This window comes from Eptatretus burgeri, chromosome 1 (genome assembly GCF_056783735.1).
Source record: "Eptatretus burgeri isolate ZD-2024b chromosome 1, Ebu_testis_v1, whole genome shotgun sequence".
Taxonomy (NCBI): domain Eukaryota; kingdom Metazoa; phylum Chordata; class Myxini; order Myxiniformes; family Myxinidae; genus Eptatretus; species Eptatretus burgeri.
Window position 1 is genome coordinate 46,134,155 of NC_140961.1, and position 27,051 is coordinate 46,161,205.

At 43.9% G+C, this 27,051-nt stretch overlaps 3 protein-coding genes across 8 annotated transcripts in view; 2 read left to right on the forward strand and 1 right to left on the reverse strand.

Moving 5' to 3' along the window:
- The first annotated feature begins 3,074 nt into the window (after positions 1-3,074).
- On the forward strand, positions 3,075-19,024 carry LOC147034393 (uncharacterized). 5 transcript variants are annotated; one of them, XM_085882301.1, is made up of 6 exons: positions 3,076-3,338; positions 4,941-5,033; positions 5,190-5,303; positions 5,407-5,571; positions 9,585-9,709; positions 9,834-9,973. In XM_085882301.1, exons 1-6 carry the CDS (start codon positions 3,254-3,256, stop codon positions 9,918-9,920), a joined length of 669 nt encoding a protein of 222 aa, XP_085738427.1. In that variant the 5' UTR covers positions 3,076-3,253; the 3' UTR covers positions 9,921-9,973. The 5 variants fall into 5 exon arrangements, with proteins under 5 accessions (XP_085738445.1, XP_085738427.1, XP_085738436.1 ...); XM_085882310.1 differs by having other exon boundaries at positions 3,080-3,338; positions 5,190-5,294; XM_085882319.1 differs by lacking the exons at positions 9,585-9,709; positions 9,834-9,973 and adding an exon at positions 16,840-19,024 and having other exon boundaries at positions 3,075-3,338.
- GOPC (golgi associated PDZ and coiled-coil motif containing) lies at positions 8,354-25,577 on the reverse strand. 2 transcript variants are annotated; one of them, XM_085882223.1, is made up of 9 exons: positions 25,295-25,577; positions 23,938-24,102; positions 23,740-23,763; positions 23,105-23,280; positions 19,275-19,440; positions 16,421-16,516; positions 16,167-16,331; positions 12,160-12,343; positions 8,354-11,995 (listed from the first exon to the last, which is right to left on the reverse strand). In XM_085882223.1, exons 1-9 carry the CDS (start codon positions 25,508-25,510, stop codon positions 11,901-11,903), a joined length of 1,287 nt encoding a protein of 428 aa, XP_085738349.1. In that variant the 5' UTR covers positions 25,511-25,577; the 3' UTR covers positions 8,354-11,900. The 2 variants fall into 2 exon arrangements, with proteins under 2 accessions (XP_085738349.1, XP_085738351.1); XM_085882225.1 differs by lacking the exon at positions 23,740-23,763.
- UBE3D (ubiquitin protein ligase E3D) overlaps positions 25,535-27,051 on the forward strand; it is a 151,394-nt gene continuing 149,877 nt past the window's right edge. Inside the window, exon 1 of the mRNA XM_085882246.1 lies at positions 25,535-25,661. The gene's annotated coding sequence lies outside the window, so the exon portion shown is untranslated. The remainder of the gene's footprint in view (positions 25,662-27,051) is intronic.

Below are 27,051 nucleotides of genomic sequence, written 5' to 3' on the forward strand. Positions count from 1 at the left end.
CTCTCGATCCAGTCTCACCTCACCTTCATCAGTCAGCTGTGCTGAATTTGGTTTCTCTCATCAGCTCACCTTCAAGAGTCTGTTGAACTTCCTCCGAAATGTCAACTCACCTTAACCGGTTGGCTGACTTCCTCCAGATTCAGTCTTACCTCAAATTAACCAGTTGGATGAACTACCTCCAAATACACCTCAATTCCCCTTTACCAGTCAGCTGCGCTGAACCTCATTTCTGTCCTCAGCTCACCTTTAGCAGTGCTGAACTTCCTCCAATATTCAGCGACTTTGCTCAAACCAGTGTCATTTCAGACAGAACCATTTCACCAGCTTTCAGCACTGCAGCACCAGCATCCATGAAGAACTCATCAACATTAAACGTGTCAAACAGGCAAGTTCTGTCTGCTCAGGATTATATGATGTCAGTTCCTGGTCTATCAACCAGACACCAACTAATGCCAAGCACACAACCTTCGTGTCATCATCCTTCTCCAATGCTGCACGTCACGGTTTCACATCAACCCACACTGTGTTAATGTGCCATGTCACAAGATCATGAGTCAAAAATTCCGCTCAGGTTACCAACGCTCAGTATCTTGAGCCCGATGGGGGAGTTTGCGGTGTGCGCATTTTGAGAATTTGGGACACAATGGGTCCATTCACGATCCAATTCCCCTACCCCGCTATCCAGCGGCCGTAATCACACACAATGGTACCAAGGGGGAGCATACCTATCCTAACCGAACGTCACAATATTCTATTTCTCCTTTTTCCATTCCACCCTCTCCAGTGGTTCCATTCAATCAATTTTCCTGTCGTTCCGCACGTTAGTGCTTCATCAATTTAGGGCCTGGCCCTCGAACTTCCTCTCTGTGCCATCACACAATATCGTGGGTGGGCAGTGTGGCTCCACGTGCAGGACTGCACACCTGCGAAACTCACACTTGGCACCCCTGGGTCACTGGGGCCGCCGAGCAAGCTTACCTGCTTCTCACTAAACCATGGGGGAGGCTCTTCCCTTGACCTACCTGGCATTCGGCACACCGGGCATCTATATGGATATGAAAATAAGAGAATATTCGACAGTCGGAGAAGGAAAGGAGGTGAGAGCAGTTTGGGAGAGAAGGGGAGGAAGAATGGGAGGATATAGAAGTACAGAGATAAAATAGAAGGGAAGGGGCAGAGAAAGGAGAGAGGGTCAATAAAAAACTGATATGTTAGGCAACAAATTAAATAGATGACTCCAAAAGTGAAGGACCACAGGGTAGCAGAGTGTCAGTGGAGACAGAATGGACGGTAATATTGGACGGGACATTAAAGGAGCTGGGGAAGAGACTTGTATGAGAAAAAGAGAGTTAAACAAATCAGAAAAAAAACATTTTATAAAAATGAAAAAAAAAATCCCCAAAAAAGAAGCAAACAAGGTAGGAAGGAATGACAAGGTAGGAATGAAACCACAATACAACAACACAATCATTTCACTGATTTCCATGATGACATCTTTTGCATTTTTCTGTCTCGATCGCACAACAAATAAAATACACAATGGTACCAACCCACACTACAAGTCCACAACAACCTTTAACATAGACATCTTCATACAAATTTTTATAATATTTCCACCTATAAAAATTTTTTTAAAATGTTGTGATGACAATCCATAAAAGGATTGTGGTGTTGTATTGTGGTGCCATTCCGAATCCTGCCTACCTTGTTTGGTTCTTTTTGGGGGATTTCATCCCGACATGTTTTTAAAAAAAAATTTCTGACTTCTACACTATAAAGAGATGCACTTCATGAGTATGTACTGATTTCAGCAGAGATACTATATATTGGTGATAGCAATAAGTATTTGGTCGTTTGGTGCTAAGATTTATGTCAGTGACAGTTTTAAAACGTCGCAATGAGGGTAACAATACGTTGAGGAGTATTCCTTCATTTTGTTAGCGTGATGAGTCTTTTCTCCCTTTTACATGTTTTTTTTTTCTCTCCCTTTAGCCAAATGCCGAGTGAAATTCAGAATTATTAAGGTTTTACATGAACAATATACACAGTAATAAGATTGCACATAAGGGCTTCAAACTTTACCAATGGAGACAAATATATCAATACAGCACATTGACCCCGTGAAGAGACAGGGGTGTGTGTCAGGAGGCGGAGCTAAAGCGGAAACTGGAAGGGGAGGCGGAGCTAAAACGGAAACTGGAAGGGGAGGCGGAGCTAAAGCGGAAACTGGAAGGGGAGGCGGAGCTAAAGCGGAAACTGGAAGGGGAGGCGGAGCTAAAACGGAAACTGGAAGGGGAGGCGGAGCTAAAGCGGAAACTGGAAGGGGAGGCGGAGCTAAAGTGGAAACTGGAAGGGGAGGCGGAGCTAAAGCGGAAACTGGAAGGGGAGGCGGAGCTAAAGTGGAAACTGGAAGGGGAGGCGGAGCTAAAGCGGAAACTGGAAGGGGAGGCGGAGCTAAAGCGGAAACTGGAAGGGGAGGCGGAGCTAAAGTGGAAACTGGAAGGGGAGGCGGAGCTAAAACGAAAACTGTAAGGGGAGGCGGAGCTAAAGTGGAAACTGGAAGGGGAGGCGGAGCTAAAACGGAAACTGGAAGGGGAGGCGGAGCTAAAGCGGAAACTGGAAGGGGAGGCGGAGCTAAAGTGGAAACTGGAAGGGGAGGCGGAGCTAAAGCGGAAACTGGAAGGGGAGGCGGAGCTAAAGTGGAAACTGGAAGGGGAGGCGGAGCTAAAGTGGAAACTGGAAGGGGAGGCGGAGCTAAAGCGGAAACTGGAAGGGGAGGCGGAGCTAAAGCGGAAACTGGAAGGGGAGGCGGAGCTAAAGTGGAAACTGGAAGGGGAGGCGGAGCTAAAACGAAAACTGTAAGGGGAGGCGGAGCTAAAGTGGAAACTGGAAGGGGAGGCGGAGCTAAAACTGAAACTGGAAGGGGAGGCGGAGCTAAAACGGAAACTGGAAGGGGAGGCGGAGCTAAAGCGGAAACTGGAAGGGGTGGCGGAGCTAAAACGAAAACTGGAAGGGGAGGCGGAGCTAAAACGGAAACTGGAAGGGGAGGCGGAGCTAAAACGGAAACTGGAAGGGGAGGCGGAGCTAAAACGGAAACTGGAAGGGGAGGCGGAGCTAAAACGGAAACTGGAAGGGGGTGGGTTGGATTTTTGACGAGCACGAGCTCATACCAAGACAGATAAAGAGTATATATTTACTACCTGAGTACCTGGTATCACATTCATTTTGCGCGGGATGCCCTTGTGCCAACCTTATGGCGCTCAGGACTCAGGTGCTTCTCCCTGGCTTTTCCAAGCTTCTCCTACCGCTGATCGCAGTGTCTGTGCGAGGGCAACGAGGTAAGTACGACAAACCACAGCCTCGAGTACAGGCCACTGACAGATTCCTTCTGACGTACTTGCTGCAACTGTAAGAGGTGGACACAAATTCGGACACACACACACACACACACACACACACACACACACACACACACACACACACACACACACACACACACACACACCACACATCACACATCACACATCACACATCACACATCACCCATCACACATCACACATCACACAACACACACCACACACCACACACCACACACCACACACCACACACCACACACCACACACCACACACCACACACCACACACCGCACGCACCACACCACATACACACCACACCACATACACACCACATCACATACACACCACATCACATACACACCACACATACACACACACATACACACACACATACACACATACACACACACATACACACATACACACACACACACATACACATACACACACCACACACACACCACACACACACACACATACACACACACACATACACACACACACATACACATACACACATACACCATACACATACACACACCACACACACACACCACACACATACACACACATACACACACACCACACCATACACACACACACACCACACCATACACACACATACACACATCACACACACACGCATGCACCACACCACACACACACACACATACACACACATACACACACACACACGCATGCACCACACCACACACACCACACCATACACACGCATACACACCACACCATACACACACATACACACACACACACACACACACACGCATGCACCACACCACACACACACCACACACATACACACACACACAACTGACCCACGCTCTCGCACACTAATCCCACACCACTCGGTACATATGAATTCATTTGTAGGTGGAATATTGTGGAAATGTTGAAAACTTCATTGGGATACTTGTTGAGTGGAGGTAACAGGGGGGGGGGGGTGAAGAGAAGGGTGGTGGAGTAATAATTCCGTGCATTTTGTTATCAATTATTTTGTTCTGGTACTTATTTCTTCTTGTATTAGTTACTTTCACGTGCTGGTAGTTGAGCCAATTCACCCCGGTTTAGGGCTTAGTTAAGGATACCATGCAAAACCAGTCATTGAGTCGATCTCCAAACAACTTTGAATAGTTGCCATGGTTACATGATATCAAAGCTGCATTTGTATGCACACAATGGAAGATCCATGTTTAAAAACAAAGTCAAAGTATGACTAAATTTATGGATAATGTTCATTTGTCATGTTGCCAGAAAGGTACATTGTGTTTTGAACATGTGTTTTTGATTCCTTGGCTGTTAATGCATTGTGATAAAGCTTCAAGGTTAGATCAATGTTTGTCTTTCCCTGGGTGTGAATGATTAAGCAGATGCTATGAGGTATCACAAGTTGCCATGCTTGCGTTTAAAATATGGCGTTGAGGAGTGGCACGGTCCAAAGGGCAGCCATATGCTATTACTGTGCAACTTATGGCCCTTTGTGCCACGTTTGCTTCATGCCGATGGTTTCTCATCGGTCCTACAAACGCGAAAGCTATAATCCATTCACTGAAATCCTCCGTCAGATCGAGAACCCACGCAGCATCTTGGAGGCAGTGGTGCGTTGCGAAGTCTGGAAGCCAAAAGTAACGAAACGCAACCCTCTGCCATTCCTACAGGTAATGGCAGCACTATAATATTTGTGAACCACTTCATAACAGTGTTGTCCCGACCTCAGAGGTAACCAAACATCAATAAGGTTTTGTTGGTTTTTACTCTCTTGCATTCCTTTGCCCTGTTCTTGCTGTTGAAACTGCATGTGTTCATCTCTCTAGCCCTGCTGCCAATCAGCGCAGCAACAGTTGTCGGGCTGATTGTTGTGGCTGCCATGATTATTTGCGTGGTTGTTGGACACCATAAACGATCATATCGACCCGCTGGTAAAGTTGGTGAGGATTGGGGGTCTGTGAGAATCTTTTATTTATTTATTCATTGTATTAAAATAATTGTTCTCATTGTTGAGCCCCTGTCAGAACATATTATTTTCCCCAGCATGTTGTTGGGGTTTTCGCCGGATCTTTCCAAGCCATGCTCCTGAGACTGTGGATTCATCCTTCAAACGCTACTCCAACAGCCATTTGAGCAACAGCGAGAAGCGCCGTTCTCGAGACATAACGTCAGTCCTGCGGAACCTTGCGTGCTCTCAGAGCCAGGCCGGTAAGATTTTGCAAGGAAGTCACTGGTGTGATGTATCTAATCGCGAATGGCTTTATCCTGTACATAGATGCACGCGTGTGCACTTATCTCTACTAATAAATGTCAGTGTGTCTCCTCCATAACTCCAAAACTATAAAACCGAGCAGCCTGAAACTTTGCATGCATACTAAGAAAACTCCAAGGAAGTGCAAGAGTGAAAATTGGATGTTTGGGCTAATTAAAACACCCCTTTTGAAAATAATTAATGGCCTTATTTAATTGTAACCTTTATTTTCGGTCACCACTCCCGATGGGTCTTAAGGCGTATCCCAGGTAACCTCGCTGGGGTCTGAAGCCACCGTATTTTTTTGGCCTGCTCAACCATACCTTGACTCGGAACAGGCCGCAACAATCGATTTCTTAATGATAAAGTTTTTTTTTTACATGTTCTTCACTCGTATCGAATGCCTTTTCATCGCTGCATATATTGCTTGAGTAAACACGATTGTTTTCAAATTCGGAGCTTGGAGCAATTTCATGCATTATATGATACAATTCTCCATGATCTACTCTCACAGACTAATTAAAGTATATCATCAAAATATTATTTCGGTTTTGAGGATCGGATATCGTCCGGACAAAATAAGTGTCGAAATCTGTTGTTAAATCTGATAATTTAAAGAAATAACGAGTCTTATAACTAAGCCGATATACCGATTTACTTTAAACAAGCCAGGCTATGTTTCCTCCTTCTCCAGACGTACACAAGAAGATGTGAAATTTCCAAAGCATTAAACTCATCTTTTTCTACTGTTTGGAGAATTATATTGAGTGAACAAATGATTTAGGAATGTGCCAAAATTAACCAGCTTCATTGAGCTAACAAACACCTCCGGGCGGTGTTTGTCTCTGGATGGTATTTATCGTACGACCGGTAGAAAATGGATTTCAGACATTATTTTGTTTCCATCTCCACTGTTATTCTAATGAGAATCATTTTGATGAAACAGTATGAATCGTAATTAACACTCCACCGCACGTCTGCTTCCCTTCCTCTCACCTCGCACTGTCTTCCCTTCCCCTCACTCCTCTCTCATTTTCCCTCCACTCTCTCTCCCCCACCCCTCTCTTTTTCTTCCTCCCCCCTTTAGTATTCCCCTCAGCGAAGCGACGGGTGGTGTGTGCTAGTCTGTAATAAAGGCGTGTGGAATATTTATGAATTTTCCAGATGATTTCCAATATTAAGAATTTACCACGATTGTGATGGAATCGTACAAGGTTTTGGGCCCATAACGCCTCCATCATCAAACTTTCTGATCATCCACATGGCTGCAAGTTGAACCCTTTCCGTTCTCCAATACTGAATGCTGATAGAGGAATCTTTGCTTGCCGTCAAAGATGTGAGATGCCAGTATACTTCTGGTACAAGGACATTAAGAGACTATGGACCAATCGGAACCACAGATCCAAGCTAATTGTACTCGGATTTGAAACTCAGACGTGCCAGAAGTCAACAACGAGCTCACCTGAGGTTCGATCTCTTTGGGTTTCTTGTAATCTACAAAACCCTGGTGGCTGTTGGTTGTCTATCTCCTATGCATGCATTTTATCTTACTTTACCCTTGAAGGATGGAGTCATGATGCACAATACTTGTGCTTAGACTGACTACCTAAACTGTCTTTGTAGGAAATCCGAAGGTCTTGAATTGCTCTTGCTGTACTCATCCTATTCTCCACTCATCCCCCCCCCCCCCAAAAAACTCCATCATTTTTCCCTCTCCTACAAAGGAGGAGAAATTCCTAGCCATTCTTACACTACTACTGGATTTGATTGATGGCATCAGCGTTTTCAAACTCAAAACTTGCCCATCTGCTCTGTCTACTCTATTGCTATTTTTCCAGGTCATTCTCTAATGGCCACTTGCCTGCATCAATGGAAAGTTGCCAGTGTTACCCCACTTTATACAGTATGAAGGTGCCAACATTTACTTTAGACTCAACTATAGCCTGGTTTGCCTTCTCTCCATCATAAGAAAAGTAATGGAATGGGCAGTGTAGTACACTTCAACACAATGCTGCTTCTGTGCATGAATGCCTTCAGTTACAAACAAATCTCACAACTTCTGTGTATTCATTACTCTCTGGCACCTACCATGCTTTCCAGACTGCCAGTTAACTGCATTCAGCCCCCCCTCTCCTTATTAAATTGTTTTTGGTGACTGGCTGTCAGATTTCCTCCATGTTCACAAGCAGTGGGTCGCTTTGGACGGAATACTATCCCATACTGTACCTCTGCAGGCCAACCTCTCTCAAGGTAGTCTTCTGGTACCAATTCTGTTCTTATTATACAGAGTGGCTCAGAGTCAGAAGCCAGATAGGATTTGGGCAGTTGCACTATAATAATTAATTTTTACCTTGTATATTATTTTAAAAGCCTGACGTTGGCTTTGTGGTTAAGGTGGCTTGCTTGGGACCTAAGAGTCCTGAGTTTGAGCCCATGTTACCGTTGAATTAACACCAGGTGGGGTTGACTCAGCCTGTCATCCTTCCAAGGTCAGCAAAATAAGTACCAGTGTACTGGGGTAATAATTCGGAATAACCTGCTTCGGACTGACGACCCATCCAGGACTGCACTCCTCGCCACTGAAACTGCCTCGGCAGCCCTATGCTCCTTTGCAGCGTGAAAGCAATGGGATTATTTTTTCATTATATTATTTTAAACACAGATATTAAATAAAATAGATTTCCCCTTCTTTCTTTCCAGATGAGCAGCAAAATTAACAAAAGATGAGAGAGAGTGGAGCTTGTTTTGATGAGTGGAAGGCCAGGCTCTTCAAACCCATCAATTGGTACTGAGTTTAATGAAAGATATTCAGAGCTCCAATTATTCAGGGAGCTGTTACACAAATTAAGCGATTCAAAGAAACCGGAGGTGTTCAAGACTGTCCTCGCGCATCATCATGGTGTACATACAATCAAAAAGTGCTTGTGAGTTAATGGCCAACAATTCGAACATTTACTGTAATTTACTCTATCAGTGTTAATCCCACATGGTAATCTATTAATCAATAAATTATTTTTACTATCATAAGCGTTTTTTTAGTCCTTACATGGAATATTTTTGTTTTTTTAACTGTATGCAATATTAACCCTATGGCTCCTGACTTTTGGTCCACCCTGTATGTCAATGACAAAAATAAATTCATCGTTTTGTAGACAACTCGACTTTGTGCAAGACTGTTCCACACCTTCCAGCTGCTGATCTTGAAAATAAGCTACACGTCATCTACCTGGAATGTCTTTTAATGCAAGGAAGTCTTGCGCAACTCAGCAGAAGTAAACTAAATGCATCCACACGGCCTCCTTGCAAAATCGTGGTTTTAAAATCCCCAGCATCCAGTGAAGTTGTATCTCTTCTTCTTCCTTTAATGTCCACAATTATTCCACGTTCTTGTGGGGTTGAGCGGGGGAAGTTTATAGCCCTTGTCTTTCACAAAGTGGTTGACCAGGCCTAATGTTCGACTAAGTAGTTGAGGAAGGAATTTGTAATTTGGCCATGGTGCCGGTGACATCTCGCCTACTCTTCACAAAGGACACCGTGGGATCTTTAATATCCACCAACTAATGACAGGAAATGGGACACCCAGTTTAATATCCATCTGAGGGACTGCACACACATTGAAGAATCGCCCTGCCTGTGAAACACCAGGATGAGTTTATAGCTGGGCTGAGATTTGAACCCAGGCTAGATAGCTTCGAGGCGAGTGTGCGTACCTCAAAGCCATCCTGCCAGCCTCTGTATGATCTCGACATCTCAATGAAATTGAACATCTTTGCAAAAGGACTTAGAAAAAGACTTTTGTCTTGATTTTTCAACTCTCTCTTTAAACTACATGGAAGTGCAAGGTATGATGATCCAATGTAATGGGATCACGTGATATGCTTTCCGGTACCCTGGAAAGTATATTCCATGTCAGCATTTTAACGAGGTAAATTGGTGACCAACGTAATGTTAACCTCCTTTATTGAATTAGGAAGATTTGGGCAGCAGCCGGATGACCATCCCAAATTGTCCTGGCCCATTTTGGAGTTGGCCGCAAAAACGGGGACGAGCAGAAAATGCATGCAGATTGGACGGGCCAAATTGCACTCCAGACAAGTGAGCAGATTGTTTGACTAATTATTTATTAATTTAATGTTGTTTTTTTTAAGCACTTATTCCGAATGACATTGGTATTGTTGTAGACCACTCAAACTGCCCATTTGCTTTGGTCTGTTCTCAGACTACATGCTTCCAGGTGGTCGCTCTCCACTTGTACGAAATGCATCGACCTTCCGACCTGCCGACGTGCCTCTGTCTCCGCCATTGACCACCACCTCAGACTTTCAAACGTACACAGAACCTACGGTCCGGCCAGGCCCGGAGTATGCGATCCCGATCCTTCCAGCAAACGAGCATGTCACCAGCCTCAGCCTTGGAGAGTATGCTGTACCATGGGACAGACAGACACCAAAGATATTTTCGGTTTTGGCTTCCAGATATGCCTCGCCGAGCAGAACGACGTACAACAGGATACCTCCTGGGCAAGTGGTAAAGGATAGTTGTACCAGTGCCATGGAATTTCGCTACCATGTGCCAAAATCATGCATTTCTCTCCCACCAGAGTCTGTTACACCAAAGCTGGAGCTTTCTGCTTAACTTCATGCAGTGTTGACCATAATGAGTGAATGCCAAATTACTCTTAATTGGCAGGGATAAAGGATGTTTGCAGATTGTCATGTGCCAGAGAACGAAGTGGAGGCGATGTTCATGGTCTGATCCTTCTGTGCTGCCCTTCTCTGACAACCCTAAACTGAACCTTACTGACTTGTTGTTTTACTGAAGGCCAGAGTTGCACCTCAATGTGCTGTGGACAAGGTACAGTTACTTGTATACCTGCCTTTGCTTTATGATTTGAGTTGTGTCATGGAACTTCCAGTAGCTATATTATTCCTTTATTTATAATTTGCAGTCATCTGCTTAATCTGTCACATTTTGTACTTTTTTTTTTAAACCAAGAAACTTCTTAATCTTTGTTCAGCAACATCAACAGAAGTCATGCATGTGAATTGTATGAGTTCATAGCCTGATGTTGGCTTAATGGTTAGGGTGGCTGGCTTAAGATCTTAGGGTCTTGAGTTCAAGCCCCTGCCAAAACCATTGAATTAACACCAGGTGGGTTGACTCGGCTTGTTATCCTTCCATGGTCGGCAAAATGAGTACCAGCTTAATGGTAAACGGGCTATTGCATCAATGGCACAACCGCGCCCCCAGAAAATGATGCAGCCAAGCAGCCACAGGCTGCATACGAATAAATAAAGAAATATGAGTTTATCGTTTTTGTCTGAATGCACGATGTATAATGAATCACAAGAGGCATTGCTTTGCACTACAAACAGTACAATAATCCAGCAACTCTGAGCAACAATGCTTTTGCACCACTCAGGTTACGGGCTGTTTATAAACTGCATTTGACTCATTCATACAGGTGCAACCCTTTACCCCACCATACCAGCCACCACATTTATTTAATGATTATAATTTGTGGATCTCTTCTTGGGTCTGAGTGAACTGACCAGCCATCACTGTTACAAAGTACAAGAAGCTTTACATGGAAAATTCGATGAACCCATAAGACCCACGCCCTCCTGTGGAACGCTCCTCAATCATCAATTGTTCAAAGGGTGATTGTGCTGTACAGGTTAACTATGACCAGAAACGTTTCCAAGAAAGACCAAAGTAATCTGAAATAACCACAAGACAGCTCACCCTGCTTTCACAGCAGAGGGACGATGAAATAATGAAGGTAATGACGAGAGACGAGGGAGAAGGATAAAGCTGGGAGAAAACATCCAAGTTGAGGTGGGAGGGAGGGAGTGTTTGGACGAGGAAATAGTTGTATTATGAAATGCTCAGAATCTTTATAGCCAAAGAGATGGGCAAACTCATGATGTCGAGACTTCTGTGAAAACCACAATGCTCTCCTGCCATACTGAGCCAAATAAATAGTAGAGCTTGACCCAAAGTAGATACACAGCAGAGGCTAACATAAAAAAAGGCAGCAAAACTTCAAAGTCAGGAGTTGAGGTTGACGGTGAAGAGGAAGGATGAAGAGCTGCTTTCTTCCTCAGGCTAAGGAAAGAGTGAGAGTCAGATCTGGCAGTCCATACATGTCCAGTAAGGTCTGAGCCAAGGTGCTGTGCAGGACAAATAAAAGATGAACCAACTGGTGATCAGCCAAGGAGAAGCAAAATGTTCCAGGTCAATGCTGCAAGCCTGGCTCAGGCTGCAGAGTGTCGATCAAACCTTTTCAGTCTTGAGTATCCGGAGCTTCTTCATAATCTTCTTTACCGTTTTCTTGGAGGCTAGCTGCTTCACTGTTAACTGGTCTGTCATTACCATTACCTGGATATAATAAAGACAGCATGGGATGATTATGTGGAAAAGGAGAAGGGGGAGGAATGGTGATTAGTTCCATGAAATTGTATTTCAAAAGTGTTATACAACACACATCACCAAACTCAAAGAACCAAAATATCATCACGTTTTCATAACTATTCTAGAATCACCTTGTGCGTTGCTTTCATGTGAAGATTCTTCTGCTTGTGACCATGATCGTCCCTCTTTGGGCGACACCAAGTCATCCAGGTAGAGCCGGTAACGTCGTCCGGTCTCATCCTCATATTCCGCGTTCTCATCGTCCGAGTCCACGTCCGGTGCCACAAACACCACTTCAAAGTCTATCTCACCACGCTGGGGTGGGGCAAAGAAAAATGGCTGTTTGCGAGTCGAGACCCAGAAATGTATCACCATTGACGAACAGTTATGAAGATACTGCACAGTTTGGGTGTCGACCGATAACCAAAAGGTGCACTGAGTGTTTTGTTTCATCAAATCACAAAGCATGTCTACTCTCAGGAGAACCAGAAAACATCTGTCCAATCTCAAGAATGAGCTTTCAAACTTGTCTCCTTCCTCTAAAACCTCGTGGCACCTTGTCAAATCAGGTTCTCGTGTACGCTCCCCTTCCATCCCATCCCTCTCTTCAAATGGCACCACAGCCGACTGCTCGTGAGAAGGCCGAATGCCTCCATTCTGTTTTATATATATATATATATATATATATATATATATATATATATATATATATATATATATATATATATATATATATATATATATATACACACTAGATGAAGTACCCGGTAATACCCGGGAAATTTGCCCTATTTTCCTCACGCTAGTTAGACTGAGGCATTAGTTGTATGGAGAAAATTAGGAAGGCTTCTTTTATTCCTCAGATTTATGGAAGGAAGGCTTTATGCTGCCGTAATCCTCAGAGGTCATAGTTGAAGGCGGCCTTGAGCCACTCAATGTTTCTAGCAGCAGTGGAAACTGTCCTTGATGTCCTGCCAAAACCCGGACCTAGAAAGCTGGAACGTGAGTTTTGTGCTTCTCTCGCCCGTTGGTGTGACGCTCTATTTGCAGTTAGGCGTGTCTGTCTCTGTCTCTGTCTCTGTCTCTGTCTCTCTCTCTCTCTCCAGCTGACTCCGCTTGTCTCGCTCGTTCATGAGCAGATCTATCAGCAGTTAGCTGTTGCCGTGCGCGTGCAGTTCGAGAATTGAAATAACAGGAGGAGAATGTGTATGTTTACAAAGTCAACGAATACGATCATTTTGTATTTCAAAAAACCCTGGCGTTTTTAACCATGAAGCCTTTTGGTATGATTAATACGCCGGCGCACTATTCGAAAACCATTTTTTTTTTAATGGAATTATTTTTTTCAAATATATATATATATACATATATTTTTTCATTTTTATGTAAAGCCACTTAGCACATCCTGGAGCTGAATGTTATGTCTATATGTGTGTAAAGTTTCATCAAGATCGGTTCACTGGTCTAAGAGTTTATTGGTTGCAAACAGACAGAAGTACTGCCATTTATATAGTAGATATATATCCCCAGTCATACCCACCTGCTCCTGAACCATGTCTTTTGCACCTGAGAAGGTAGAAAATTTTCTGGCAACTCTTGGATTTTACTGCAAATGGACCGGACAGCATCAGTCCTAAAACCTGCTCTCTGCTGCTCTTTCATTTCCCTCTGCCCTTTCACCTTGTCATTTACCATAGGTCATCTTACATCTGCTTGGAAATTAGCCAACATCACAGCATTACATAAAAAAGGTGAATCCCCTCAACTGCAGACCAATTGGCTTGCTTCCAATCAGCAAGGCCATGGAATCCATCATCACAGTTGACATAAATTAATTCGTTTTCTCCAACAGCCTCATCTCACATCATGAATTCAGATTCAGACCTGTCCATTCTACGATGGACATGCTGCTTGTACTCTCCCAACAATAGGTGGAGACCCTCAATATCAGACGTGTGATCAGGGCCATTGCTCTGGACATCTCTTGAGTCTTCAATACAGTCTGGCATCCTGCCTTTCTCTCCAAATTGTCTGCCCAAAGAAACCAAGACCAATTCCACTCTTGGCTATGAGAGTAGAGAAAATTAGTAATCCAATGCGTGACACTCCACAGAACCCTTTCTTCTTCTCTCCCTGTCAAGGCTGGAGTACCCCAAGGCAGTGTTCTAGGCCCCATCTTATTCCTTATCTTGATCAATGATCTCACTGACTCTTTTGGAAAACTCTCTTTATCTCTCTGCCGTGAGATGCCTCATCCTTCTGAAAGACAGCAGCCTCTTCCCTCTCCTTAAACCTTGACAAAAATCACAAACTGGTCAAACACTTGGGACATGTCTATCAATCCTGAGATCTCTCGATCCCTCTCTCGATCCCTCTCTCAGGATCGTACTGTAAACCCTCCCATTTACTTTCTCAACAACCCTCTCAGAGGTCAGTCACTCATACTCTTGAGTTTTACTCTGACATGATCTCTCTTGGGAAAGGCACATTTCAAAGTTAGCCTCGAAAGCCGGATGCTGACTGGGCATCCTCCATCATGCAAAGTCCTTCCTTGGCACACCTGAGCTCCGATCTACCTACAAGGCTTTCATCCACAGCTTGATGAAGTACTGTTTGTTACTTGGCAAAAAAATGTATTTTGTGACAAGTATGTTGATCGCCTACATTTGTTTGTGTGTTTGGCTGTCCGCTCACCTCCAGCCCAAACTGCTCAATCGATCATACTGAAATTTAAGGAGATTAATGTCACCAACCCTGCGATGGTCCCACATTGAAGTTCCATAAAATTCGGTCGAACAAAAAGGTCTACATAGTCATAGACCAAGAGGCCAGTTTGAGCCAAATTTTCTAAAACCCTCAAAATTTCATCCCATTGACTTGAAATTTGAAGAGCATTTGCATATCAGGTCAGTGAATGGAACCTCCCATTACTTTTGAGGTTATCATAGGTCAAAAGGTCAACATAGGCCATAATGTGAACCCAAAATAAGCCAAATTTTGAAATTGTTTCTAAAATTGTCAATTTTCATCTGATTGACTTAATTTGAAGAGCATTTGCATATCAGGTCACTGTATTCAACCAGCTATTAATTTTGCGGTAAACATAGGCCAAACTTTCTAAAACCCTCAATTTTCATCTGATTGACTTGAAATTTGAAGAGCATTTTCATGTCAGGTCGCTGAATTCAACTCCCAATTAATTTTAAGAACAAAAGGTCAACATAGGCCTAATTTCTAAAATTGATGGATAGGGACAAAAACTAAATAAATCATATCTCAAAATGTTGTGGACGAGTTAGGACAAAACTTGGTGGAAGAGTTGGTTAGGTGACAAGAACAAGTGGATTGGATTTTGGTTCAGATCCAGCCCATCAGTGGGATACAAAACGTGAACCGTTCCACCTGTCAGAGGAATGCGCTCTATCGAGTGCCATTCTACTTTGTGCTGTTTTGCCAAGTTGTCACTGAGTGATTTTTCATTTGTCTGTTTGTTTGTGTGTAGGATATCTCAAAAAGTTGTGGACAGATCTGGATGAAATTTTGTGGACAGGTTGGGTGTGTGACCAGGACGAAATGATTAGATCTTGGTGACGATCCAGATGTGACTACTAGAATTTTTTTCAGTGATTCTTCACCATTAAGAGATCGGGTCAAAAACGATATAGTGCTGTAATAGCATGATATTTCAAAAATGTTTTGGGCCTGATATGTTCTCATGGATCAGGCATTACGTGGCAGAGGTATGCACTCTACCGAGTGCCCTTCTAGTTCTCCCCCCCTCCACCTCTGGAACCACATTCCACATTCTCTTCAATCTCATTCTTCCCTCTCGGTCTTCAAGACAGCTGTTCACCACCATCTCAAGTAATCACCCAAACAATGATCTTTTCTACACCTGTTCAACCACTGCTCATCCCTCCCAAAATTTTGTTTATGTATCTATCTTGTCCACCCCTTGCATTCTCTCCTACCCCTCATTGTTACCTGTATCCCTTATTTGTCCATCTCTGTTTACTTTCTGCCTCCACCCTGCTGTTAGCGTTTCCCCTTTCTCCTGCCGTTCCCTTTATGTTGTGTCCTAGCTCTTCCATAAGCCTTGACCATGTGTTAAAAGAAAAAAAAAATACAAGAAACAAACCTGTTGGGAAAGGATGCTCACAGCTTCCTGATGCTTGGCGTCCCTTAGGTTGATCCCGTTTACAGCCAAGATGGCGTCTCCCACAAAAAGCCCACCAGACCGAGCAGCTGGCAAGCTAGGATGGACCTCAGATACAATTATTGGGACGCCATGCTCCTTACCTCCCTGGACAAGGAACATCAGAAATAAAGGTCACAAAAGGCTGTCCTTAGGTTTCTGGTCATTATCATTTCATTTATTTTCATTCGACTTACTGTGATAGAGATTCCCAAGCCTTCCTTGTCATCCTTGGTGAGGAGTACTCGACGTACCTGGCCTACACCCTGCTGCTTCCGCAGCGTCTCTGCATCCTAAGTACAAGTACAAAACACATAACCAAACGGCTGTCCTTTAACACTGAAGGAGGGACTTGATACTCGTAGGAGATAACTCACAAAAGGAAAATGCACCGTCATTAGCCAACTTACAAAAACAAGACTGAACGAATAGATCACATGACTTGATCATTTATAATTTTGAATTTTATATATTTTCACATTTATTAAATATTACAATTTTTGTATGCAACCCCAAAAAAAGGGAATTTGGCCAATGTAACTATACAATGGAATAATTTGTATTCATGATGACAAGTCTAACAATGCAAGTAATACAAATGTGTGTGTTATTGCAGGGGCAAGTGAGGAATTTATTGACCACTTAATACCCGACTTCCCCATTTGTGCTGTTGGTAATCGTGTCATCAAGCGTGCACTATTTCAGAACAGCGAGTCGTCATCAGGTTTATTTGCTGAGTGAAGGTGTCAAACCGTATGACCTTCTTCGAATGACTGCACAACATAGCAAGAACTGTACATCACGGAGAAATGTGAACGAATGGTGTGAACGGTTCCAAAAAGGATGGACGAGAGTGCACAATCATCGGCTTGGGTGACGAATGTCTACTGCCATCGAGGATTCGTCTGTCCTTTTAGAAACCGTTCACATGTTTTGCTGCAACATACGATTCCTCAGGATTGTCACACAGTTTGATACCGACTATCAAACACACAACTCCTCGCCACTGTGTAGATGTACACTCTTCAAGGACAACAGCCGTATTTACAGCGTGATTACGGGCACCATAAGCAGGTAAGTCGGGTAATAAGTGATCAACAAATGATCCATTTGTCGCTGCAATATTGCACATAATACAGTTGTAGTACAGACATGCGCCATTCGTGATAGCGAAATTCACTTTAATTATTGACCCTCAGGTATCAGCGGATATAAATAAAGGGGACTGGTCGTGACAAATCCAAATCTATGAGCAATCTGCAATGAAGCCGAGCGTCTCGGCCTGTTACTTTTGCGGCACAGGCAGGTTGGTCTGTATTCCCCCATATACTTTTTGGTCTTGCACCCTCTGCTTTCTCTTGGCTCTGTCCCTCCCAGGTTTCTGCTGGGTACACATGGTCTACCAGTAAGGCCTTAGTTATTTTATAACTTGGTTTACACAGTTCTTCATCTCAAATGTAGGGTCGGTAGGTCGAAATATAAATATAAATACAATTTCAATTTTTAGAAATTATATATTTTCATGAATTGTTTTTGGATGTTCCATGGACAAGACAAGGGTATGTGGGGGGGGGGGGAATATAAATCCCGGACCAGGAGGATCTAAGAAGACATTGAAGATGGAAGACTATTCAAATGCAGGATGCCCATGTTCACTGTATCATCTGATGTGAAAAAATGATAAAGGATTAAAACTTGTTTTTACAATATAGTCTGGCATGTTTTTCTTATTGAAACCTGTGTTGTGCAGGATATGATTAAAAAAGGTGTCCCCTCGGAGTCAACATGCTCAAAACGGTCAATCAGAGCCATAACCAGCTCTTACTTTTCAGTGGGCATCTAATCGTACCGTCTCCCCATCCCCATGAGCACATCAAAGGCTTATTTCTGATCCGTTGAAGGCTGAATATCAGCATCTCGCAGGGAAACTTTGACGTACTTGGCACCGAAATCTTTCAATACGAACAGCGGTGTACAACTTTCGACGGAAACAAAATCGGCACGATCGAGAGTAGCCTGCGAATCATCCCTGCTGCTGCACTGAATTGATGCAATAGTTCGGCCAGAATATTCGTCGTCAAGATGTTGCGTAATTAAATCACCAATACAGTCACTCGAATTTATACCGCTGACATACTTCTTAACAATCACTTTCGCCCCAGAAACCACAGTCAATCTGAACCATGCTGGCCACTGCTCAGACGCCATGACCGAAGACTACTACACAGTTTGTTTAAAGGGGACTCAGCATTTTGGTGCGCGAGCGCGAAATTATATTTTGAAAATAAATACCGACGTTTACATTTCGGGTTTTGAAACTTTTGCACCTTCAGCGGAAAATTTATAAATATAAAAGGCTAAAAATGTGTTTTATATTTATATTTCATTTTCAGCAAATATACTGTCGGCGGATCTGTAAACCGAGTTATAAAATAACTAAGGCCTAACCCTCTTCTTATTTAAACTCCCCAAATCCTGGCTCACTGCTCACCTCCACTCATTTATTTGTTCCTCTTTTCTCTCACCTGTGGAACCAACTTCCCCAGTCTGTTCAGCCCCATTCTTCCCTCTTAGACTCCAAGACAGCAGTTCATCCCCCATCCCTATTCATAATCCCCTCCCCCCCCCAAATCACCTTCACTTCTGTTCGTTATTAGTTGATTTGTTCCTTTTCTATTTCATCCCCACTTTTCTCCTTCCTCTTTTTGCTGTTTTTCATCCCAATGAGTCTTTCTCCCCCTCCCCTACATCTTACTCACTTTTATGCTTCTGTTTGTGTTTCCCTCTTTCCATTTTGCTCCATGAGCCTCAATCATGTATATACAAAAAAAAAAAAGAAAAAGGGAAAAAAATAAAAACCTCAGCAATTCTAAATGTAATTGTCAGTTGAAAAGCATGATTAAATATTTCATTCTCACTCCACATGAATATGGTGAACATTTGGGGCTCGATTTTCAAATCAATGCTCCTTTACAACGCTTCATTGCAGAGAAAACGAATGAAGTGAATAGTTCAAAATAATTTAACAGATGTGTGTTAGAAGCGACATACATGTGCAGGGGGTGCTCGGAGTGGATGATGCGGGTTTGCTCGGCCTCGGCATGCCCGAATGACCGTTTTGTGCCGGTGCAGGTGGATCTCGGCCTCGAGCTGGTTCCATAGGCGATCATGGGCCGCACACTTCAGGTTCTGTCCCAAAAGCTGGATCTGTTGAACTCTGGAGGTAATTATGCAGAATGTGGGTCATCATTCTGTTACAGAAACCCCAGATGTTCACCCTCCCCTCCGAGCTCGACTAGCATTTGATGAGATTGTCATTTTTGATGGAATGATTATGCCTTTTAATTAATCATTTACTTATTGAAGCATCTCCCCCAACTCTGGAACTCTACTTCTGAACAAATTGTCGGCATCGAGATCTGAATGTACAACTTCTAAATTATACAAAGTTAATGACTTTAAAATCAGAAGATTTGGTGGAGAGAAAGATGGTGTGTGAAGAGCTGGTGATAGTGTTCTTGACAGACTTTTCTTATTTATAGTGGAGGGAAATATTTTTTGGGATTTGAATCCGAGAGAACAAATGTGAAGCAAGTACTCAGATGATGGAGTACTGCTGTCCTCTCTGGACTGGTGCCCCTGCCTCACACCATGTTCAGGTTGACATCATGGAAACCAAGGCCTTCAAGATCATTGGAATCTCCCACAATTAAGCTGAGTCTATGGGCCTATAAGACCTGGTGTTGGCTTAACTGTTAATGTGGCTGGCTAAAAATCCTAGGGTCTCGAGTTCAAGCCCCTGTCAGGCTGTTCAATTAACACCAGGTGGGGTTGACTGAATCTGTCATCCTTCTGAAGTCGGCAAAATGAGTACCAGCTTGCTGGTAACAGGGGCATTGCATCAATGGCACAGTTGCGTCCCCAGAAAGTGATGCAGCCAGGCAGCCAAAGGCTGCATATGATACGGGATAGGGGTAAATATGAATAAATAGATACGGGCCTATCACTTTAACATCACAGACAGGTCAGTGGTCTCTGACTTGTACCGCCTCCGTTCTGGTGTTGCACCCTCCACTCTTTCCATGGTTTGTTTCCCTTCTCTTTCTCCTTTCGTTCTGTTACGTTCTGATCCTTTTTCTGTTTTAGCTCCTCCACGAACCTCAAAATTGTATACAAAAAAATAAAAAAAAACAACAAGGTACATTTGTCAATGGAATGTTTAATCTTTATTCTTTGAAAGTTGAGCATTTATCAAATTTAAACGGCAGAACGGCAGAAAACAATAGGTGGAGCAGAATGTACCTTACAACATCGGCTGCTAGTGTGTGATGTAAAGTTAAGTTGGAGCAGGGAAAAGAGGAAACCTTACGTCCCAAGGAGAAGAGTATGGAAACTCAGAGATCAGAATGTAAAGGAACATTTTTAGAGGGAACTTCTGGAAATGAATCTTTGAAATCCTATGGTAGGAGAGGATGTAGAGAGTTGTTGGAACTCTTTATAAGATGGGCTGCTGTATGCTACTGAAAAGGCATGTGGCTGGTTGAAGGGCCCAGCTCGACATGAGGCTACATGGTGGTGGAATAATGAGGTGGATATGGCGATTCAAGAAAAACGAAAACTGTTTAGGATTTGGAAAAAGGGAGGGGATAAGGAGGAATACTTAGTGGCTAAACGTAGGGCAAGAAGGGAGGTTTACAAGGCCAAAAAATGAGTAAAGGATTCACTTCCAGATGCGATAAATAAATAATGCAGATAGTTGAGGGAAGATATTTAGGATAACAAAGCAAATGATCCATCAAAATAAGGATCTCATAGGAGAACAATGTGTGAAGGATGACATGGGAAATGTACTATGAACATGGGGAGATACTATGAGCACCTGCTAAATGAGGAGTTCCCTTGGAACAGGGATATTCTGGAGGCAGTAGAGCCAGTGCAGAGCCCACCACCTGAGATAAAGAATGAATGGGTGAAGAAAGCCATCGATGAAATGAAGAATGGTAAAGCGGTGAGCTGCACTGGTATTGTGGCAGAGATACTGAAAGCACCTGGTGATATTGGAGTGAATTTAATCACTAAATTGATAAATGCAATTATAAGGGAGACATCTGTCCCAGATGAGTGGTTGAAGAGTGCAATGGTGAATATTTATAAAGGGAAGGGTGATGCCTTAGTTCAGAGCAACTATAGGAGTCTGAAGTTGCTGGACCATGGAATGAAAGTGGTGGAGAGAGTCATGGATAAATTGATGAGAGAGAGTGTTAATATATAATAAATGCAATTTGGTTTGATGCCAGGAAGGGGCACGATAGAGGAAACTTTTATAGTTAGGCAATTACAGGAAAAATATCTGGGGAAGAATAAACAACTGTACTTTATATTTGTGGATTTGGAGAAGGCGTTTGATAGGGTGCCTCAGGAAGTGGTGCAATGGTCCATGAGAAAGATACGTGTGGAGGATTGGTTAGTTAGGGTAGTCATGGCAATGTATGATGGCCCAAAAACCTCTGAGGGTAAATGGAGTGCAGAGTGAGGATTTTTAAGTGAAAGTGGGTGTTCATCAGGAGTCAGTCTTGAGCCCAATCCTGTTCATCATGGTTCTTGAGGCTATATCACAGGAATTTAGAGGAGGGTCACCTTGGGAACTCCTGTATGCAGATGACCTCATGCTGATAGCCGACAGTGTGGAAGAGGTAATGGGCAAATATACAGTATGGAAGGAGGGTATGGAGGCCAGAGGACAACGTGAATCCAGAGAAAACGAAAGTACTGATTGGTGGTGTGAGAGAAGGAAGTGTCGGGAAAAAAAAAAAAAGAGGGAGGTTGCCCTGTGCTTTCTGTAGAAAAAGTGTTGGTAGCAATTCAATCTTGTGTAAATCCTGCAACTGCTGGGTGCACAAGAGGTGTAGTGGCATTAGGGGAAGACTACAGGTGGCACCTGACTTCAAATGTGCTGTTTGCGCAGGTAAACAAGTGATTCCAATTTGAGTGGAAAGGTTAGTTTACGGAGATAAATCTCTGGAATGTGTTGATAAATTCTGTTACCTTGGTGATATGATTAGTGCAGGTGGTGGTGTGGAAGCAGCAGTGATTGCAAGAATTAGAAGTGGCTGGAGGAAGTTGAGGGAGTTGTTACCTCTGTTGACATTGAAAGGGACCTCTCTCCGATTAAAGGGAAAACTTTACACAGCTTGCATTGGAAGTGTGATGTTGTATGGCAGTGAAACATGGGTGATCAAACAGGAGGATGAACGGAGGTGTGAACGAAATGAAATGAGAATGGTGAGGTGGATGTGTGACGTGACGGTGAAGGATAGAAAATCAAACGTAGAATTAAGAGAAAGGTTAGCTAGAGAAAGCATTAGTGAGGTTATGCGTAGAGGTATGTTGAGATGGTTTGGACATGTGGAAAGGATGTGGGCGGGTAGTTGTGTGAGGAGGTGTATAAATATGAATGTCAATGGAAGGAGAGCTCGAGGCCGTCCAAGGAAAACATGGGATTTGTTGCTGAGAGATGATGTTGGAGTGAGAGGCCAAACAAGAGGGCTAGCAAGGGATCGTGCAGCCTGGAAAGCAGCAGTTAGGTAAACCACGGCTTACACATGCAAGCGTGGAAACGGCCGTAAAACAATGATGATGATAACCACCTTACATGTGGATTTGGTGTCGGATTCAAAATGTGTTCAAGTATAATAGCAGCTTGGCATGCTTGTTGCTGGAGACCTTTTAAAAATCATTTTGAACAAGAATCGCCAGTCAAATATTTTATCTCTCCAAGGCATTCAACGTTGCAATCTAATGTGGACTTTCCGGTTTCCGAAGTCCCACAAGGAGAAAAAATATGGGGGGAAAAAAAAAAAAAAGAGTGGCCATGTGCATACCTGCCGGCGAGCTCCTTGTCAAGGTACTTGGCTGCCAGACGTGCACCATACACCTCCCCCTGCAGAGTGGCGAGTTGACGGCGAAGAGCCGCATTTTCTCGTCTCATGAGTCTTGCCTCGCTCTCGAGTACTGCTTCGCGTATTCCGGCCTGCCTCCCGCTCACCATTTCCAGCTCCTGCAACCACATACCAATTAGCTACGTGCCCCTGTAGGTTTTACGTCCACGATATGGTTCAACTATTAATAATTTTAGATTCCATCTTTTATTCTTGATTTCTGACACAAAAGCAAAATGCAGTCAGACGATCAAAACGTAGAAACAGTAAAATTGCAATCCGTCCCTAACCCCATTCTTCACCCTGGATATGAGCGGGTTAAGGATAATGGGTGACTAACCATGGCGCTTAAAAAAAAAAAAAAAAAAAAAAAAATAACTCAACACAAACACCTAACTACATAAATTATAAATACCCAATTGATAAACTGACAACAGGGTAACATTTTAACCTGGGGTTCAAGACATTTACAGGTGTCTCCAAATCTCCAATATAAGCGACATGACAACCTTTGTCACAGAGAGCAAAAGCACAACAGCCCAACGAGGTGGAGAGTAAAGATCGAAGAAAAATCTTACCGTGGACTCTGCCTTTGTCCCAGACTTGGAAAAGAAGCACAAAGGACAATATCATTGAAAAAAAAAAATCAGTTAGACACGATCAAACCAAAACACGAGACAAATTTGCACGCAGTGTACACGATTGAAAATTACAACTGCCGCAAGGGTTGAGGAGAGAAGGCGGTGAAAGTGTGAATGCAAAAACAGACAACGTACGAGTTTGGCTTTGATGACGTTGGAATCGGTATCCAGGCCCGTCTGGCTGTGTAGCTGCAGTTGCACGGCGTGTAGCTGAAGTAGCTGGGAATGCAACTCCTTCTCGAGCACGGTCTTTGCGCCACGAGCTTCGCTGAGATCGACGCGCAAATCCACTAACTCTGCCTGCACCATACCGCACACATCATGGACCCTCAGCGTCACGGTGAAGGACGAAGGATTAAACAGACGTTAACGTATCCTCTCCATCATCTGTTACGACCGTACGGAGTTCTCCGGGGAAACAACCTCAGAGATGCAAGATGATTTGGGAATGATGTTCTACCTGCAGGTTAAGAGAGCAACAAATGGATGGAGATCACTCAGATTGGACTCGATGAAAACGTCTTGAGGTGTGACATCGTACTCTCAAAAGATGGAAGGGGGTGGGGGGGGATTTCAAATCTTTTCTTTCTAAACTTGTGATAAACCTCAAATCGACGAAGGAGCACCTCTCCCAAAGAAAGACACTTGACCTTGGCACAAAATGATTTGAGCGTTCTTGTCGTTCCAAGCACAGAACCACCCACCCGGCATCGCCCGTCACGTCATGATAGAGACCGATAACCGGAATATGTTGATCCTGTAAACCAAGAAGCTGGAATTCGGATAGGGTACGGGCCGACTCGTGGGATTGAATTCGTGTCGTTTATAAGTACTCCATATGGGGGCGGGGGGGACAGGCGGTTCAACGTCGTCCCCGGAAGGACAGCACCCTATAGGATGCAACGACCCACAACAAAATGAGAAAATAAATAAAAAAGGTGGAGATTGCCAATCTGATCATATTCCATGAGCGATTGAATCCACACGACATAACCCAGAGATAGACACGCCACAAACATTGCTATCCATCTCGGCAGTCCTCAATATTTATGTATTATTTGTATTTCCAAAGGCAGATCGACGACAAAGGCCTTTTGCAGCAGCATCTGCGGAGGAGGGGGTAAGTGGAGGAGATAAGGCAGCATTGAAATTCCAGTACAACGAGTATTATCATTTAATAATTGGGATTTTTTTTTTTTCCAAAGGTTATAAAACCAAACCCCGACAACCTTCCCAACTTCCATTTTCCTTTTCACCCCCAGATCCCAGCCAATTTTACCCCCTATTCCACCTCCCTACTCATGGAACACCTCCTCAACAGTTACCAAACACCCCACCCCCACCCACCCCCCCACCCCTTTTTCCTCATCCCACAAGACACATAGGGACAACAAAAGTGACAGATTGGGACTTGAAGACACGAGCCCCTTTCGCCACTACCTTGGGGGTTCAAATGTCACAGGTCGACAGGACAGGTGGACGGGGAACCTACCTCCAACTTGGCGTTCATCTGACAGGCAGTCTGAGCCTTGTGGCTGAGCTGTGCGAAACACGAACTCAGACTGGTCATCTTCTGTCTGCCTTCGAACGTCAGCTCCGACTGGTCCGGGTCGATGTCCCCGAGGAGCAGGTCCACATCGACAAACGCTTTGTCGAACTCCTTCTCCAGCAGGTCCAGAGAGCGCAGCAACGAGCCGGGTCCGGCCATCGTGACGACGCGACAAGGACGCAAGACAGATTGGGACAAGGAGAGCGGACGGATAAAAAGGACGGAACGTCCGAGGTGAAGAGGTAAAGAGGTGAAAAGGGAAGAGCGAGCCGACTTGGTTGTCTCTGCGGACGTGGACTACTTAATGGAGGTAAAAAGACACTTCCCGGTTGGGCCGCGTCAGAGCTCAACACACACACACACATCCATCCATCCATCCATCATCTGCCTCATCTTCAATCCCTGCGGGCAATCACGTCCTTCACTCGAATTCGTTCATCCTTCTCTTTCCCTGAAACTCGGCGAATGACCTCAAAATTTTCGTTTCGCTCAAAAATTCGTTAAGGGACACAATTTCGTACAAATTGAACGGGTCCAACAAGCTACGTTGAAACAACGCTACGGTTATACACCGCCCTCTTGTGCCACCGGCGTCTGAATCGCGACCGTTTTCAAAAGTCGTTTGAAGAAACGAAAACGAATATATATATATATATGACACAACAAACAAGATATCACATCCTATAAAATGTCAATACGTGGATTAAAATGACAAATTTTACCGTTTACCGATCGCCTCACAGATAACGACGTGAGCGATGCAGCGATTAAGCTTCAAGTGTTATTCGCCTTGTGTTGATATCAAATATATATTTTCATCGTTTTTTGTTGCTAATTCATTTAAAATTTGTTTTCTGAAGCTCCATCGGTCATCGTGAAAAAAATTGTTTTCTCAACCGACTCCGGTAACCCGGATCCGGAAATGGCGAGACGGCGGGTGATGACGCGGGCGGAAGCGTCGTCGGCATTTTACCGGAAATATTTTCTTTTCTCAATCAATAGTACTCGCCTGCCATTGATACGTTGGAGAACAGTTAATAGCGAACGCAGTTGTGGTGTCGTGGCCGAGGTGCGAACAGGCAGACACGAGCCGGAGGGTAACACAACTCCGCTTTATTGCCTCGAGCGAGAGGGTAGGCGGAGGATGCCCGTAACTCCGCTCTAGTACGCCCTCGATGCACCCTACAGGCACACGACCCACAGGACACTGCTAATGATACCACATGCTGCTACTGGTGCTACAAGTCCCTCGCGGGCGAGAACAGCTATATGCATTGCAGACACGTGACTACTATCACAACACCCCCCCCTCGCCCCCACAACGCTCTATGCCAATACGCCACACTCCTCCCTCCTAAAAGTATGATTATAAAATGACAATTATAAAGACAAGCAAAATTGGCAAAGAATACAACGACAGAAAAAAAAGCAAAGAGGAACAAAATGGCATCAACCATGTAAAATCCTCCAAGTAACCAGGTCACTTGATCTAACCCTGGGGTGATTTCCTGGCTGAGAATCAAACCCAGACGAGACGGCCCAAAAGAAAAACGTGCTTCATCCGCACAACCTGTAACAATAATGCCGTTGTAGGATGCCCGTAACTAAGCTTCATACTTAACGCGTGCACGTGAGAGAATAGGAAACAATAACAACACAATACCCCTGGCAATTTGGAATCCGTGTCGTTGGCTATGACC

Bases quoted from the DNA above. Each gene is read 5' to 3' on its own strand.
- LOC147034393 (XM_085882282.1), top strand. From the start codon at position 3,254: ATGGCGCTCAGGACTCAGGTGCTTCTCCCTGGCTTTTCCAAGCTTCTC. The intron at 3,339-4,940 runs GTAAGTACGACA...ATCCTCCGTCAG, and splicing joins GTCTGTGCGAGGGCAACGAG to ATCGAGAACCCACGCAGCAT. The intron at 5,034-5,189 runs GTAATGGCAGCA...TCATCTCTCTAG, and splicing joins ACCCTCTGCCATTCCTACAG to CCCTGCTGCCAATCAGCGCA.
- GOPC (XM_085882223.1), bottom strand. From the start codon at position 25,510: ATGGCCGGACCCGGCTCGTTGCTGCGCTCTCTGGACCTGCTGGAGAAG. The intron at 24,103-25,294 runs GTAGGTTCCCCG...GGTATGGTGCAG, and splicing joins AGATGAACGCCAAGTTGGAG to GCAGAGTTAGTGGATTTGCG. The intron at 23,281-23,739 runs GTAAGATTTTTC...ATGTGGTTGCAG, and splicing joins GGACAAAGGCAGAGTCCACG to GAGCTGGAAATGGTGAGCGG.